At 42.1% G+C, this 12,762-nt stretch overlaps 2 protein-coding genes across 3 annotated transcripts in view; one reads left to right on the forward strand and one right to left on the reverse strand.

The window, feature by feature from the left end:
- Positions 1–1,189: 1,189 nt before the first annotated feature.
- Positions 1,190–6,731, reverse strand: LOC143816737 (uncharacterized). Of its 2 annotated transcripts, XM_077297488.1 has the most exons (5): positions 6,496–6,731; positions 5,171–6,344; positions 2,743–2,781; positions 1,771–1,823; positions 1,190–1,619 (listed from the first exon to the last, which is right to left on the reverse strand). In XM_077297488.1, exons 2-5 carry the CDS (start codon positions 5,598–5,600, stop codon positions 1,500–1,502), a joined length of 642 nt encoding a protein of 213 aa, XP_077153603.1. In that variant the 5' UTR covers positions 5,601–6,344; positions 6,496–6,731; the 3' UTR covers positions 1,190–1,499. The 2 variants fall into 2 exon arrangements, 1 of the variants encoding a protein (XP_077153603.1); XR_013223991.1 differs by having other exon boundaries at positions 5,171–6,731.
- Positions 6,732–9,419: 2,688 nt separating this feature from the next.
- Positions 9,420–12,762, forward strand: part of PRPH (peripherin) — a 50,640-nt gene continuing 47,297 nt past the window's right edge. Inside the window, exon 1 of the mRNA XM_077297489.1 lies at positions 9,420–10,068. Within this exon, the coding sequence (XP_077153604.1) occupies positions 9,557–10,068 (512 nt within the window). The 5' untranslated portion in view covers positions 9,420–9,556. The remainder of the gene's footprint in view (positions 10,069–12,762) is intronic.

Raw genomic sequence — 12,762 nt, forward strand, 5'->3', positions numbered from 1 at the left:
CCCTACTTCTGTTCTTCCACCTCCCTGTAGTAAAAAGCATTTTTTATGTGGTATCCTACACCAATACACTTTTTTCACTTGGGTGAAGAAAACTACGATTTTGTGTAATAATAATAACAGATCTAAATAAAAAGCAGCCCCTTCTTTCTTCTTACATTGCATTTGTCCCTCAGTGGATGTTCTTGTGAGTCTAATTTGGGGGTGGCATTAATATTGGTTGCTTCTTATCCAGCTACTTCCCCGCTTCCCTTACCTAGGTATCATCATACCCCTTCTAAGAAATGTTAAAAAAAATATTATAACAAATATTCAAAACTAATTTTGCTCTTTCCAACCTCACGATTAACACATGTTAATAGAACAAATCAGATACAGTATATTATCTTTTAGTCATTGGCATGTATTGTCTGTTGCTGGAAGATTAGGAGCTTTCTGATGTGTAAAAGTGGATGTATTGTGATTGGTTCAAAGATCAATGCAAGAGGATGGATAGACATAGCAGATTCTACAGGAAGGGGTACGGTCCATTAACAGTAAGTAGCAGATGTCTGTACCTTTCCATTAGCTGGTAATTGCCATGGTCTGGCCTGGATATTCCCTGAGGAGGATGTAATGCATTTATCCTGGCATCGGTTTAGCATTCTTTTTCTCCTCTTTTATTCTTCTCTCTCTCCCAGCTGTCTTTCCTCTATAAATGTCCATCCCCTTACAGAAATGAGATCATGATGAATGTCCAATAATCTTATCCAAGTAAGTGCCCGGAAAATGCTTTAGAGAGATGGTAGCCATCTTTGGTACAAATCATTTATGAAAAGATCACTTAACTAAAACACATAAACCTATTAGGGAATATGGACGTCATAGAGTTGGTGTCCTCTAATCAGCGGGGGTTAGTATCCGGACAACTTCTTTATAGGGCGCAGTCAGACACCGTATAACACGGATGATGATCGAATCGCACGGACTGGCCGACGGCTAACCTGACTCGAGTATGACAGCTGCATAGAAATACATGCTGTCAAGCTTGGTTTGGGAGAGCCGCAGTCCAGTCACAGCATTGCGATGCGACTGCCGTCCTTGTTATACGGCTTTATGACTGTGCCCATAATGAGAATTTTTTTCATGAAAGGAACTCTTCAACAGGAAGAAAGTATTTACAACACTCATACATATTTTGACAGCATATAGAAAGTATTGGCCACGGCACTCAGGGATTCTTGGGAGGTGCTCAAGTAGGGGATCCAACCCGTAGTAGCAAATATAATAATTCTTGGCACTCAGGAGAAATTTGTAGAATGATTCAAAAAGTAGATTTTTATTCTAGTGCATCCAGCTCAACATATAAACGTTTTCGGTCTCGACAACTGAGACCTTCATCAGATATAGTTGTCAAATGCTGTAATGTATATACAAAAGAGATGAGAGAAATATTTTTTAAATAAAGAAAATACTGTTTGCACAATTATACAAAAACAAAATGATGAATAATATGATCCATATTATACTAAACAAAATGACGGTCTGCATACAAATATCGATAGTAGCATGCAGCGCAGAAGGCAGAAAAAGGTGGATCCGGCCTGAATCAGCGTGCGTTGTGAGTCCTGTTCAACAGAGTGCTGGAGAGTGTACACATGTTAAGGATATACTAGGTAGGAGAGAAAATAAACATGGGTAACATGGAACAGGTAGCATAAGTAGACATCGGGATGTGATCTGGTGATGGATATGATAAGATATAAAGCACACACTGTCCTAGGTAAAGGATACGGGAAGTGGACCAACCTCCACTAGTAGGTGTAGGGCTACGCACAGTGAGCTATCTGTAAACATGAAAGAAATTATACGCATCAGAGTGTACATGGTAGACAAGACAAGAAGGACAAACCATGAGGATGGCACAGTGACGGAACACGAGATAACCTGTGGAATGCATGCCATAATGACTAACGGGGTGACCACCCTAAAACCAGATTGCTGCTGAGTGATAAACGGGCACCCATGGTCCAGGGAAGTTTACCTGGAGGACACTGGTAGTGTGTATGAGTCACACACTGTGTGTGTAGCCGAGGAGCGGGAGAGCAATGCGTCTGTGAATGCAAAGATATGGGACCGTGTGAGGCAGCTTTAAGGGTACCACAGGAGGCTATCATGAGCCTGGAAGTCAGTCATACCTGAAAGCACTGGACGGCAGTATAGGCGCTTGTGGTAATGCGAGATACTCGCAAAATGAGGAGCGCTGTGGACAGAAGTTATGAGCAGGGGGGTTAAATAGGACTAAAGCCAACGTGGATAAAGGCCAAGCCAGCGGGGAGCTGGAACCGGTTATGGTATTACCTGGATGTTGCCGCTGTCAGGGGTGGAGAGGACGCTGCGCTGCTGTGCAGGAGGGAGCTCCCGGGGCTGCTAGGGGAAGCGCAGCACTTCCGGGTATAAGAGCACACAGGGAAGAGTCACCTGACGTGTGACGTCATCAGGTCATGTGATCGGAGAGGCCGGCTCATGCGCAGAGGAGCTGAGGGGCTAACAGGGAATCAGCACAGGGAACAGACAGCGCTTGTATGGCAAGCTCAAGGGGACACAGTGAATGAATGTAACGCTGCATTGCAGCATATAGAGAAGGCTAAATGATGGGAACAGTAATGTGAACTAGACTATCAAAAGGCTATCTGGTATGGGTCACCCCGATTATATAGAGACATGATTAACCCTCTATATAAAGGCATACAGTGCATACTATACCGTGTGCAGTGTTACGTGCGAGAGGTGCGTTTAACGGTTCTGTGGAGAGAAACAAAAAAGGAGCACAAGTTAAAGACATCCATACTAGCTACAATGTTACATTATACAAAACAGTGTTAAAATACATATGAAATAAATGATAACATATGTGTACGATATTACAAAAATGCCGAGACGTCGTAGTCTCTATTGAGTCCCTTTGGTTCTAAGGTCTGCAGGGAGTAAATCCAGTAAGCCTCCCTTTTGAGAAGTAAACTAACGCGGCTTTGGCCCCTTCTTGGAGTATCTACCTGTTCCAGGACTTGAAAACGGAGCTGCGAGATATTGTGATTTTGTTTAGAAAAATGGTAGGGGAGGGGTAGATGTGTCTTGTTGCAACGGATTGTAGATTTGTGTTGAGCCACTCTGTCTCTAATTGGCTGTGTGGTTTCACCCACATATGCCAACCCACAGGGGCATTTGATGATATATATCACATGTGTGGATTCGCAGGTAAAGAAACCTTTTATGGGAATGGCCTTGCCCGTCTGGGGGTGAGAAACTGACGGACCCCTCTGGACATTGCTACATTGTTGGCAACTAAGGCACGGGAATGTACCTTGTTTCTGGGTTTGTAAGAACAATTGTTTGGGCACCCTGATGTTAGAGCCAATGTCCGCTTTGACCAGCCTATCCCTAAGATTTCTAGCTCGTTTGTAGCAGGGCATGAAAGGTGCTCCAAATTCTGGAATACCAGGATAGCTTTTTGTCAGGATACTCCAGTGTCTCCTGATGGTAGACTGAACCATATTGGAGAAGGGATGAAATGTGGAGACAAAAGGGATTCTCTTGCGGTTATCTTTGGGTCTAACCACTGAGGTATTACGTTGGGCCTCTGTGAGGATGTGTTGTGGATACCCCCGATTGGAGAATTTTTGTTCCATCTCACCTAGTCTAGTTTTCTTGATCTTGTCATCTGAGACAATCCTTTCAACCCTGTGGAATTGGGACTTCGGGATGGAATTTTTTATGGAAGGTGGATGGCAACTGGTGAAGTACAGGAGGCCGTTACGGTCCGTTGGCTTGGTGTATAAATCAATAGAAAGGCGGCCGTCCCTTTCCTTGTAGATAAGGGTATCTAGAAAGCTAATTTTAGAGTTGTCATGTTGTAAAGTGAAACCGAGTTCGGGCCAGATACTATTGATGTGTTGATCAAAGATTATTAACGACTCAAGAGGACCGTCCCACACGCAGAAAATGTCGTCGATGTATCTGCGCCATACCCTACAGTGGGAGGTGAATAGAGGATGTTCATACACAAAGTCATTTTCAAAGGCTGCCATGTATGCATTGGCGTAAGGGGGCGCTACGTTCGCGCCCATTGCAGTACCCTGTAGCTGGGCATAATATGAATCTTGGAACATGAAGTAATTGTCTCTCAGGACTAGATTTAACAGATCTGCACAGAAGTGGCGAATTTTAATGTCAACTTTATTGTCTAGCAGGAGCCTATCGGTAGCAGCCAGGCCTTTATCATGAACGATGGATGTGTAGAGACTATTCACGTCCCATGTGATTAGTAGGGAGGAGGGAGATATGGGGCCTAAGGTTTTTATGACTTGAATGAATTCACCAGTGTCCAAAAGAAAGGACCGGGTGGTTTTGACGAGTGGAGTGAGAATTTTCTCTAGGACTATGGACAGTGGCGAGAGTACAGAGTCTGTCAGGGACACAATGGGCCGACCTGGAGGTTTGGCTAGTCTTTTGTGTATTTTGGGTAGGATGTACAGGATGGGAGTTATCGGGTCTTTCTTAATGAGAAAATCTCTCATTTTACTGTCTATGGTGCCATTTTGTATGTGAAAATCAATGATTGGTGCAATTTTTTTCACCAATTCATTGAGAGGGTTGTGTGGTATTAGTTTATATACCGTAGTGTCCCCCAGTTGCCTGTACACCTCCTCCAGGTAATCAGTTCTATCCATTATTACCGTTGCTCCCCCCTTATCCGCCGGTTTTATAATAAGGGATTTATCAGACGCCAGTTGCTCTAATGACAGTCTTTCAGAAGGTGAAAGGTTGGGCTGAAAATGGAACTTCCCTTGTTCCATTTTTCGAGTTAGTGAGTGGATGTCCCTTTCAACAAGGGATACAAAAGTTTCAACTGGGGGATCCGACCGGGGTGGCATGTAGGAACTGTGGTTCCGGAGCCCCAGGCTCTGGAGTTCCAGGAGAGTTTTTTCACCCCTGGCAGGGTTTACCACCGGAGGTTGTGCTGCAAAATGAACCCGAAGTCTGAGGTTCCGGTAGAACCTTTGAAGGTCCATATTAAGTTCAAAAGAGTTGAACCTGTATACCGGGCAGAAGGACAAACCCTTCTGGAGTACAGCCAGTTGTTGTGAGTCCAGGTTTTTTGATGAGATGTTCACCACTAGGGGGAGATCCATACCTGTGAGCGTGTTGTCATCTGGTCTCTGGAGTCCCCGGTGGCACTGGCCGCCCCGCCTCGTCTTCCTCTTCTGCGACCTCGGCTGTTCCCTAAAAAAGAAGCAGAGCTTGAGGTACCGGGTCTGCTGTCGGTGGATCCAGAAGAGCTTCTTGAGCTGTGTCGCCTGGTGGAAGGCCGAATATCTCGCCATTGATAGACCCGGTTCTGTAGGTAGTCTTCGGTATCCCGTAGGAACTTGGACCTCTTTCTCTTTTCGACCTCCAATCTGTGCTGCCGTAGTTGTTCCTGATTCTTTATCTTTAATTCCTGGAATTCTTCCTGGGGCATCGTGCTGGTTAGTTGAGACTCGATGGCCTGTATCTGAGTATTGACTGAGTCCAAGTTCTTTTGAAGATAGGAGAGAGTGAGAGTCATTAGATCGGCTGAGCATTTGTTTAAAATGTGTTCAAATTTTTCACAATACTCCTTGTCTTCCCTGAAGAAGGTTGGTTGTAGGGGGACCCGCAGGCCACGTGGGATCCTCTGGACTCGAAGGTACTCGGCAATGGTAACGATATGTAATTCAAGATTGACCGCTCTTCTGGATTCACGTTCCAGGTCACGGTTCTTTAATTCCTTAGTTGGAATTTGGAGAAAATCGCTAGGTGCGGTAACTTTAGAGAGAATTTCTGCCGCCTCTGCTGCATTAAAGGAAAAGGTTTCAGACATCGTCCAAGGTGCTCGTGTACGGAAACAGCATATAGAAAGTATTGGCCACGGCACTCAGGGATTCTTGGGAGGTGCTCAAGTAGGGGATCCAACCCGTAGTAGCAAATATAATAATTCTTGGCACTCAGGAGAAATTTGTAGAATGATTCAAAAAGTAGATTTTTATTCTAGTGCATCCAGCTCAACATATAAACGTTTTCGGTCTCGACAACTGAGACCTTCATCAGATATAGTTGTCAAATGCTGTAATGTATATACAAAAGAGATGAGAGAAATATTTTTTAAATAAAGAAAATACTGTTTGCACAATTATACAAAAACAAAATGATGAATAATATGATCCATATTATACTAAACAAAATGACGGTCTGCATACAAATATCGATAGTAGCATGCAGCGCAGAAGGCAGAAAAAGGTGGATCCGGCCTGAATCAGCGTGCGTTGTGAGTCCTGTTCAACAGAGTGCTGGAGAGTGTACACATGTTAAGGATATACTAGGTAGGAGAGAAAATAAACATGGGTAACATGGAACAGGTAGCATAAGTAGACATCGGGATGTGATCTGGTGATGGATATGATAAGATATAAAGCACACACTGTCCTAGGTAAAGGATACGGGAAGTGGACCAACCTCCACTAGTAGGTGTAGGGCTACGCACAGTGAGCTATCTGTAAACATGAAAGAAATTATACGCATCAGAGTGTACATGGTAGACAAGACAAGAAGGACAAACCATGAGGATGGCACAGTGACGGAACACGAGATAACCTGTGGAATGCATGCCATAATGACTAACGGGGTGACCACCCTAAAACCAGATTGCTGCTGAGTGATAAACGGGCACCCATGGTCCAGGGAAGTTTACTTTGACACACATAGATCTTGTTGATACAAGACCATATTTGTTTTTATTTATTTTGCTCACTTATATAATGCCATTAATTCCACAGCACTTTTCAGACATTATCAGCACTGCCCCCATTGACTCACAATCTAATTTACCTATCAGTATGTCAAAACAGCTGACGTGCCAGAAAAGATGTGGGCTCAGCGCCGAAGCCCACATCAAAGGGAAGGGTGTCCGACGTCGGCGTACTATTACGCCAGATGTCGGAAAGGGGTTAAGGGCTCAAAAATGCTGTCATTCAAATATTAAAAAATGTTTTGCCTTTTTCTGGAATACGTATGGCCTAATTTTTAGATTCATATTTTTTTCACAATATCTGTGGAAAGTAGAAAGAAAAAAGAAACTAGCTGTCAAATTTTTTTTTTCATGACTACAAATGACAACTAAAATACATTTTAAAGTTAAAAAAAAAGTGCTAAAGGGGTTTTCAGATGAACAATGTTCATTTTAATCAATAGATCTTAGGATAATAACAGTTTGCACAATTGGATGTTAAATAAAATGTTCCTGTGCTGAGATAATCTTATACGTGTGTCCCTGCTGTGGAATGGTGGCTGCCTGTGCAGGAACATATCTCATTCTCTACATGTGAGGAGGGGTATACATAATAAAAAACAAGTGCAGTAATCTTATACAATACAAGTCCCTGACTGGTACAGGAGGAGAGAGGACCCTGCCCGCGAGGGCTCACAATCTACAAAGGATGGGTGAGGATACAGTAGGTGAGGATAGAGCTGGTCGTGCAGCGGTTTGGTTGATCGGTGGTTACTGCAGGTTGTAGGCTTGTTGGAAGAGGTGGGTCTTCAGGCTCTTTTTGAAAATTTCCACGGTAGGTGAGAGTCTGATGTGTTGGGGTAGAGAGTTCCAGAGTAGGGGGATGCGAAGGAGAAATCTTGTATGCGATTGTGGGAAGAGGAGATAAGAGGAGAGTAGAGAAGGAGATCTTGGGAGGATCGGAGGTTGCGTGCAGGAAAGTACCGGGAGACGAGGTCACAGATGTATTGATGAGACAGGTTGTGGATGGCTTTGTATGTCATGGTTAGTAGTAGTGGTAGTAGTAGTAGTAGACAGACTGGACAGCATGGGATCACAGCTGATTCTTTCTGTGAGGTAAAACAGGTAAAAATAGGCAGGAAAATGTTTTACATGACATAAAGAATCAGCTGTGATCCCATGCTGTCCTGTCTGTATACTCTCTTTTGTGTCCTGGCATGGGGAGACACAGCAATTACACGGTACACAGCAAAGGTACATTTATAAAATACATATAAAATTTTTTTTAATCTTATCCAATTGTGGAACTTATTTTTATTCCAAGATCTATTGATTAAAATGTACTTTGATTTATAGAATGGTAAGGGGTAAGTAGTAAATCTGCTAAGAGATCATGTTATAAGCAGAAAATCTCTTTTTAAAGAGAACCTGTATGCCTCAAACACCAGAGAGGATGTCAATCAAGGCAGAGTGGATGTGCTTCCAATAAGGAGACTGTGACTAGTCCGCACCACTGCACCTCTCATATGACTGGTTGGAGAGATACATATTCTATCAATTTTAAACCCTGTTTAGTCACCTAAATCATAGTGACATTTTCCTTTAGGGACTGCATTATGGCACCCTAAGCACTGCAGTCCCTGGACTATGGTATTGCTTTGTTCAATATTTACAATGCTGACCACAATCGCTAAAGAAATACAAACCAATTTCCCAGAGGAGCATTGCACGTTGAAAAAGCCTCTTTACATTGGCATGTCACAGCCGGTATGTCACTCTCCACAAGGAGAAAGGTTACTCCTTAGCTCTCAGTCCAGAGCCTCTCACCGAGCCAAATCAGATCTCATACTTTGGACTGAAGAGGGGCAGTACCTCGAAACACAGTATCTGAAAAAATTTGATTCTGATTTGGCTTTTATCCTAAGTCATATTGCAAGACTCGTTAAAGGGTTGATTGTGACTTGTAGGATCGCTGCTTCCAACAGGTGGCGCTATAGAGTTCTAGTCCTCTTTCTTTCTGAAGAGGCAATTTGCACACCCGATATAGTGTGACCTGCTCCTCCTCTCCCCCTGGTGCTTACCCATGCAGCAGATGTCCTGACACATGAAACTGATGTCACTTACGTCTGATAACCATTACATGACAATGAGGATCAGTCACAATATCACATGCCAGATGGACCCGAAATAGATACATTTTACTTGTGATAGTGTGTTTTATGTGTATAAACAGGAACTTGTCAACTAAAACTATATTGCCTGCACTATAAACAGTATATATAATCAACCACTTAAGACTTGAATTATTAAGGAAACTCTTCTGGATATTCACATTACTCCAGGACATTTTAGTCTGCAATTAATTAATGTTTACAGATGTAAAGTGCTGGTACTCTAAAAAGACTTACTAAATTTAATGCAGGATATTATATTCAGGTACAGAAATCTGCTACATCACCAATCAATTTACCGTAAAATGACTTGAATAAAGTCCCAAATTTTCATCACAGCCAGCATTGGCAAGCACAGTGAACAGAGAGGCCAGCAGCTGACAGTGTGGGTGTGGTAGGATGGAGATGCGGGCCCCCTCCTCCCTAAGGCCAGGATAATAGATCCATGTGGTCCCATAGGGAGGGGCACAATGATGCTCAATGCAGTCCTATAAAACAGCCTGCTTTAGACACAGACTTTCTTCACAGCTTATCAGAAGTACAGAAGAGCATTTCTGTAGCTAACGTTCTAAAGACAACTTGGAGCAGCAATATCTCCATCATCATGAGTCACTCTGGACTAAGGACCACTTCCACCTCCTACAGACGCACTTTTGGGGCTCCTCTCCTATCTCCAGTGTCCTACTCCTCATCTAGATTTTCTACATCAAGGCATTTGGGGAGCCCCTCCCCAGGCCCTGCTGGTCGTTCCTCATCAGCCTTTAGAGTGAGGTCCAGCACCCCAGTTCGGGTTTCGGACAGGGTGGACTTCTCAGTGGCTGAGGCTATCAATCAGGAGTTCCTGACCACACGCAGTAATGAAAAGGCAGAACTGCAAGAACTCAATGATCGGTTTGCTAGTTTCATAGAGAAAGTCCGCTACTTGGAGCAGCAGAATGCAGTGCTGGTGACTGAGATCAATCAAGTCAAGTCTAAAGAACCCACAAGGGCGGAGGACCTGTGCCAACAAGAGTTGAGAGAGTTAAGACGGCATCTGGATGCCCTGGGAAAGGACAGGGACCGCATCCAGGTAGAAAGGGACAACTTTGCAGAGGATCTCAGTTTTCTCAAGCAGAGGTGAGATGTTTGGGTCATGGGTGGCACAAGTCTCAAAGAGTCCTAAAGAGATAATGCATTATTTAAAACAAATATTCTTCACCAGTTGGGTGATTATTAACATATGTTGCACTTTATTGTATTGAAAACCAGTGACAGCATAATATAGATGAAATAGCATATATTGACAAACCATCTGATGGAAATTACAATATGAGATTAAACAACTCAAGCCCATCTTTTAATATGAAATTGGATGCAAAGCTGTCAGAAATCATTGTAACCATTGTGTTTGCCTGCAAAAAGATGAAATATTATGTGAGCAGGTTAGACATGCACAATAAGAACGAGAAATGCTAATTATTTTACTGCATTAGTTAGCAGGAAGTAATACATACACAAGCTAATATCAATAAAGCCACCATAATTAGTAGAACAACCTAAATTTGGCTTGCGAACCAGAGATATGCCATATATTTAGTACAAATAGTTTTCCTGTAGTGACATGGTCCCTTGTGGGACGTAGTTTTCATTGACACAACACTTGTTAGGTGCAAAACATGTTGAATTATTTCCAATAGCAAATGCCTTCTTCTAACAGACCTCATAATATAAAACACATAAGTAAGAGCTTTAAGACACGTCATATCACATGAGAATTAGCGCCCCCAACAGGTAGCGATTGTTAGAACAAATAGGGTGTGGTTCTCCATATAGATGGAAATTTAGCATTGGACGCTTCTCCAGGGAAGTTTGTCTTCTATATAACAAATAGAAAATAAAAAAAAAACGTTTTAATTAATTATATTTCTAATTGTTATGTATTGCTCATCTGAGCTATTTTGCTGTTATTTTAAATGTTTTGACATAAGTATAGTTTTGCTAAGAATGATTTTCCTAGTAGGTATTTACTGAAGTTCTCTGATTTTATACCTTCATTTTATTCACTTTTAAGATAATTCTTACTAAAGTAGTGGGAACACAAGAGATAGTGAAGGTATTGTTCTCCTAATTTTCCCATGGAATATGTCACTCATAAGGTCACTGTGAAGAAAGGGACAGGTTTTGTCTGCAAGCTGACCCAACAGCAAAGCACTGCTATAGTCCTGCCATTGTTAATGAAACTGAGATTGGTATTTTTCTTAGTAAATGAGTAAAGCAATAAAACTACACCACCTTATTAGTCTACCTTTCTCTAATTAATGTGTTAACTTTTGCTGCTGAGGAGCAACTACTTTCACTGGAGAAGAGGTTGATTATATTGTTCCTAAACAGATAAAATCATAAGAAGTCCAAATATTGTTCACTATTATGATCACTTCAGCTTTATTTTATATATCTCCAGTTATTAGCAAATTCATTTAGTCTACCTTCAAATTTATTTTTCCAGTTGAAACTATTTTTTAAGGTCACTTTCACTGCTTTAGTATTTGATGTAGGCCTTTTTTAGGCAAAGCCAAAGTTGATCAAGCAAGGCGAAGGCTAAGTCCTTCATATATATTTCCACTTGGCTTATAAACACTCTCCTGGCTTTACTTCAAAAATTGCATGGAAAAAGAAAAAAGTGTGACAAAAAAACCCCTAAAATCTGCTTCCTACAGTCTTTTAACTAAATAAAAAATGAGTGAGTACTCTATGATAAGCTATTTCGGAGCATACACTGCTCTTAGTCTGTGAAGAGAGTACGGTACCATACCTCTGTAGACGACATGTCCCAGGAGAACAAAATGTTCAGGCATTAAAATTCAACATACCCAATCATCCTTTTTCATGATCTTATCTGCGGAGCAGAGTTGGGAGGCCCCCATACATAAGATATTCAGCTAGTCCTGCCAAAATCAAAAGGCGTGCCTGTCTTCTCAATATGGGTGTCTTTGGACTCTTGAAGAATTTAACCAAAATTAATAGAAAATTACATCTAAAGCCCCTCTTGCACAATAGAAAGATGTTGGCTGAATGATGGTTTGGACGATTGTTTGCTTCACAGCTATTTCTCCCAACTCTGCCATACACACAAGTGCTCGTTTTGCTAAGCACTTCTGAGTTCTCTGCCTCTGCCTCTTCTGGTGGCTGCTTATCTCACCAAGAACAAAAGGATCATCAGTCCAAAACTGTACATTATCTCGGAGATCATCTGTTGGAGGAGAGTAGTAAGACCCCCCACGCTTATTATTATTATTAGACTCTCAAGTGAGCTGGTCGGTATCTACGGGTTCAGCCAACGTTAGTCTTATTTTTATGGGGATTCAACAATAGAGGAACTCAGTATGTATGAACCACTGAGCCCGCAAGAAGAGAACCAAAAGATAGATGACCCTTAAAATGTAATATTTTATTTATATCATTAAAATTTAAAACAGGTATGGTACAATTTACAAAACAGCACCCAAGGGAGCAGGAATACATCTAAACCTATAATGTGTCAATGTATGGTCCACGTCACTCAAATGGGATATTCCAAAGCATATAAAGAAATAAATAGAATATAAAGACACCACTAAGCTCGACTATGATGTTACCCATTTAATTATTAGCCTAGTGCCCTGATCTGGCATACTGGCAAATACTTATACTAGTGCAATTAAATTTGGGCTATATATTACCTCGTGGTGGTAAACAAAAAGATGAATCCAAAGCGGTGACGGGTCCAGGGTTCGATGTCTGCAAGTGATTCCGTGCTCCCCTGTCGCCCCGACGCCCCGACGCGCGTTTCGC

This window comes from Ranitomeya variabilis, chromosome 3, assembly GCF_051348905.1.
Source record: "Ranitomeya variabilis isolate aRanVar5 chromosome 3, aRanVar5.hap1, whole genome shotgun sequence".
Taxonomy (NCBI): domain Eukaryota; kingdom Metazoa; phylum Chordata; class Amphibia; order Anura; family Dendrobatidae; genus Ranitomeya; species Ranitomeya variabilis.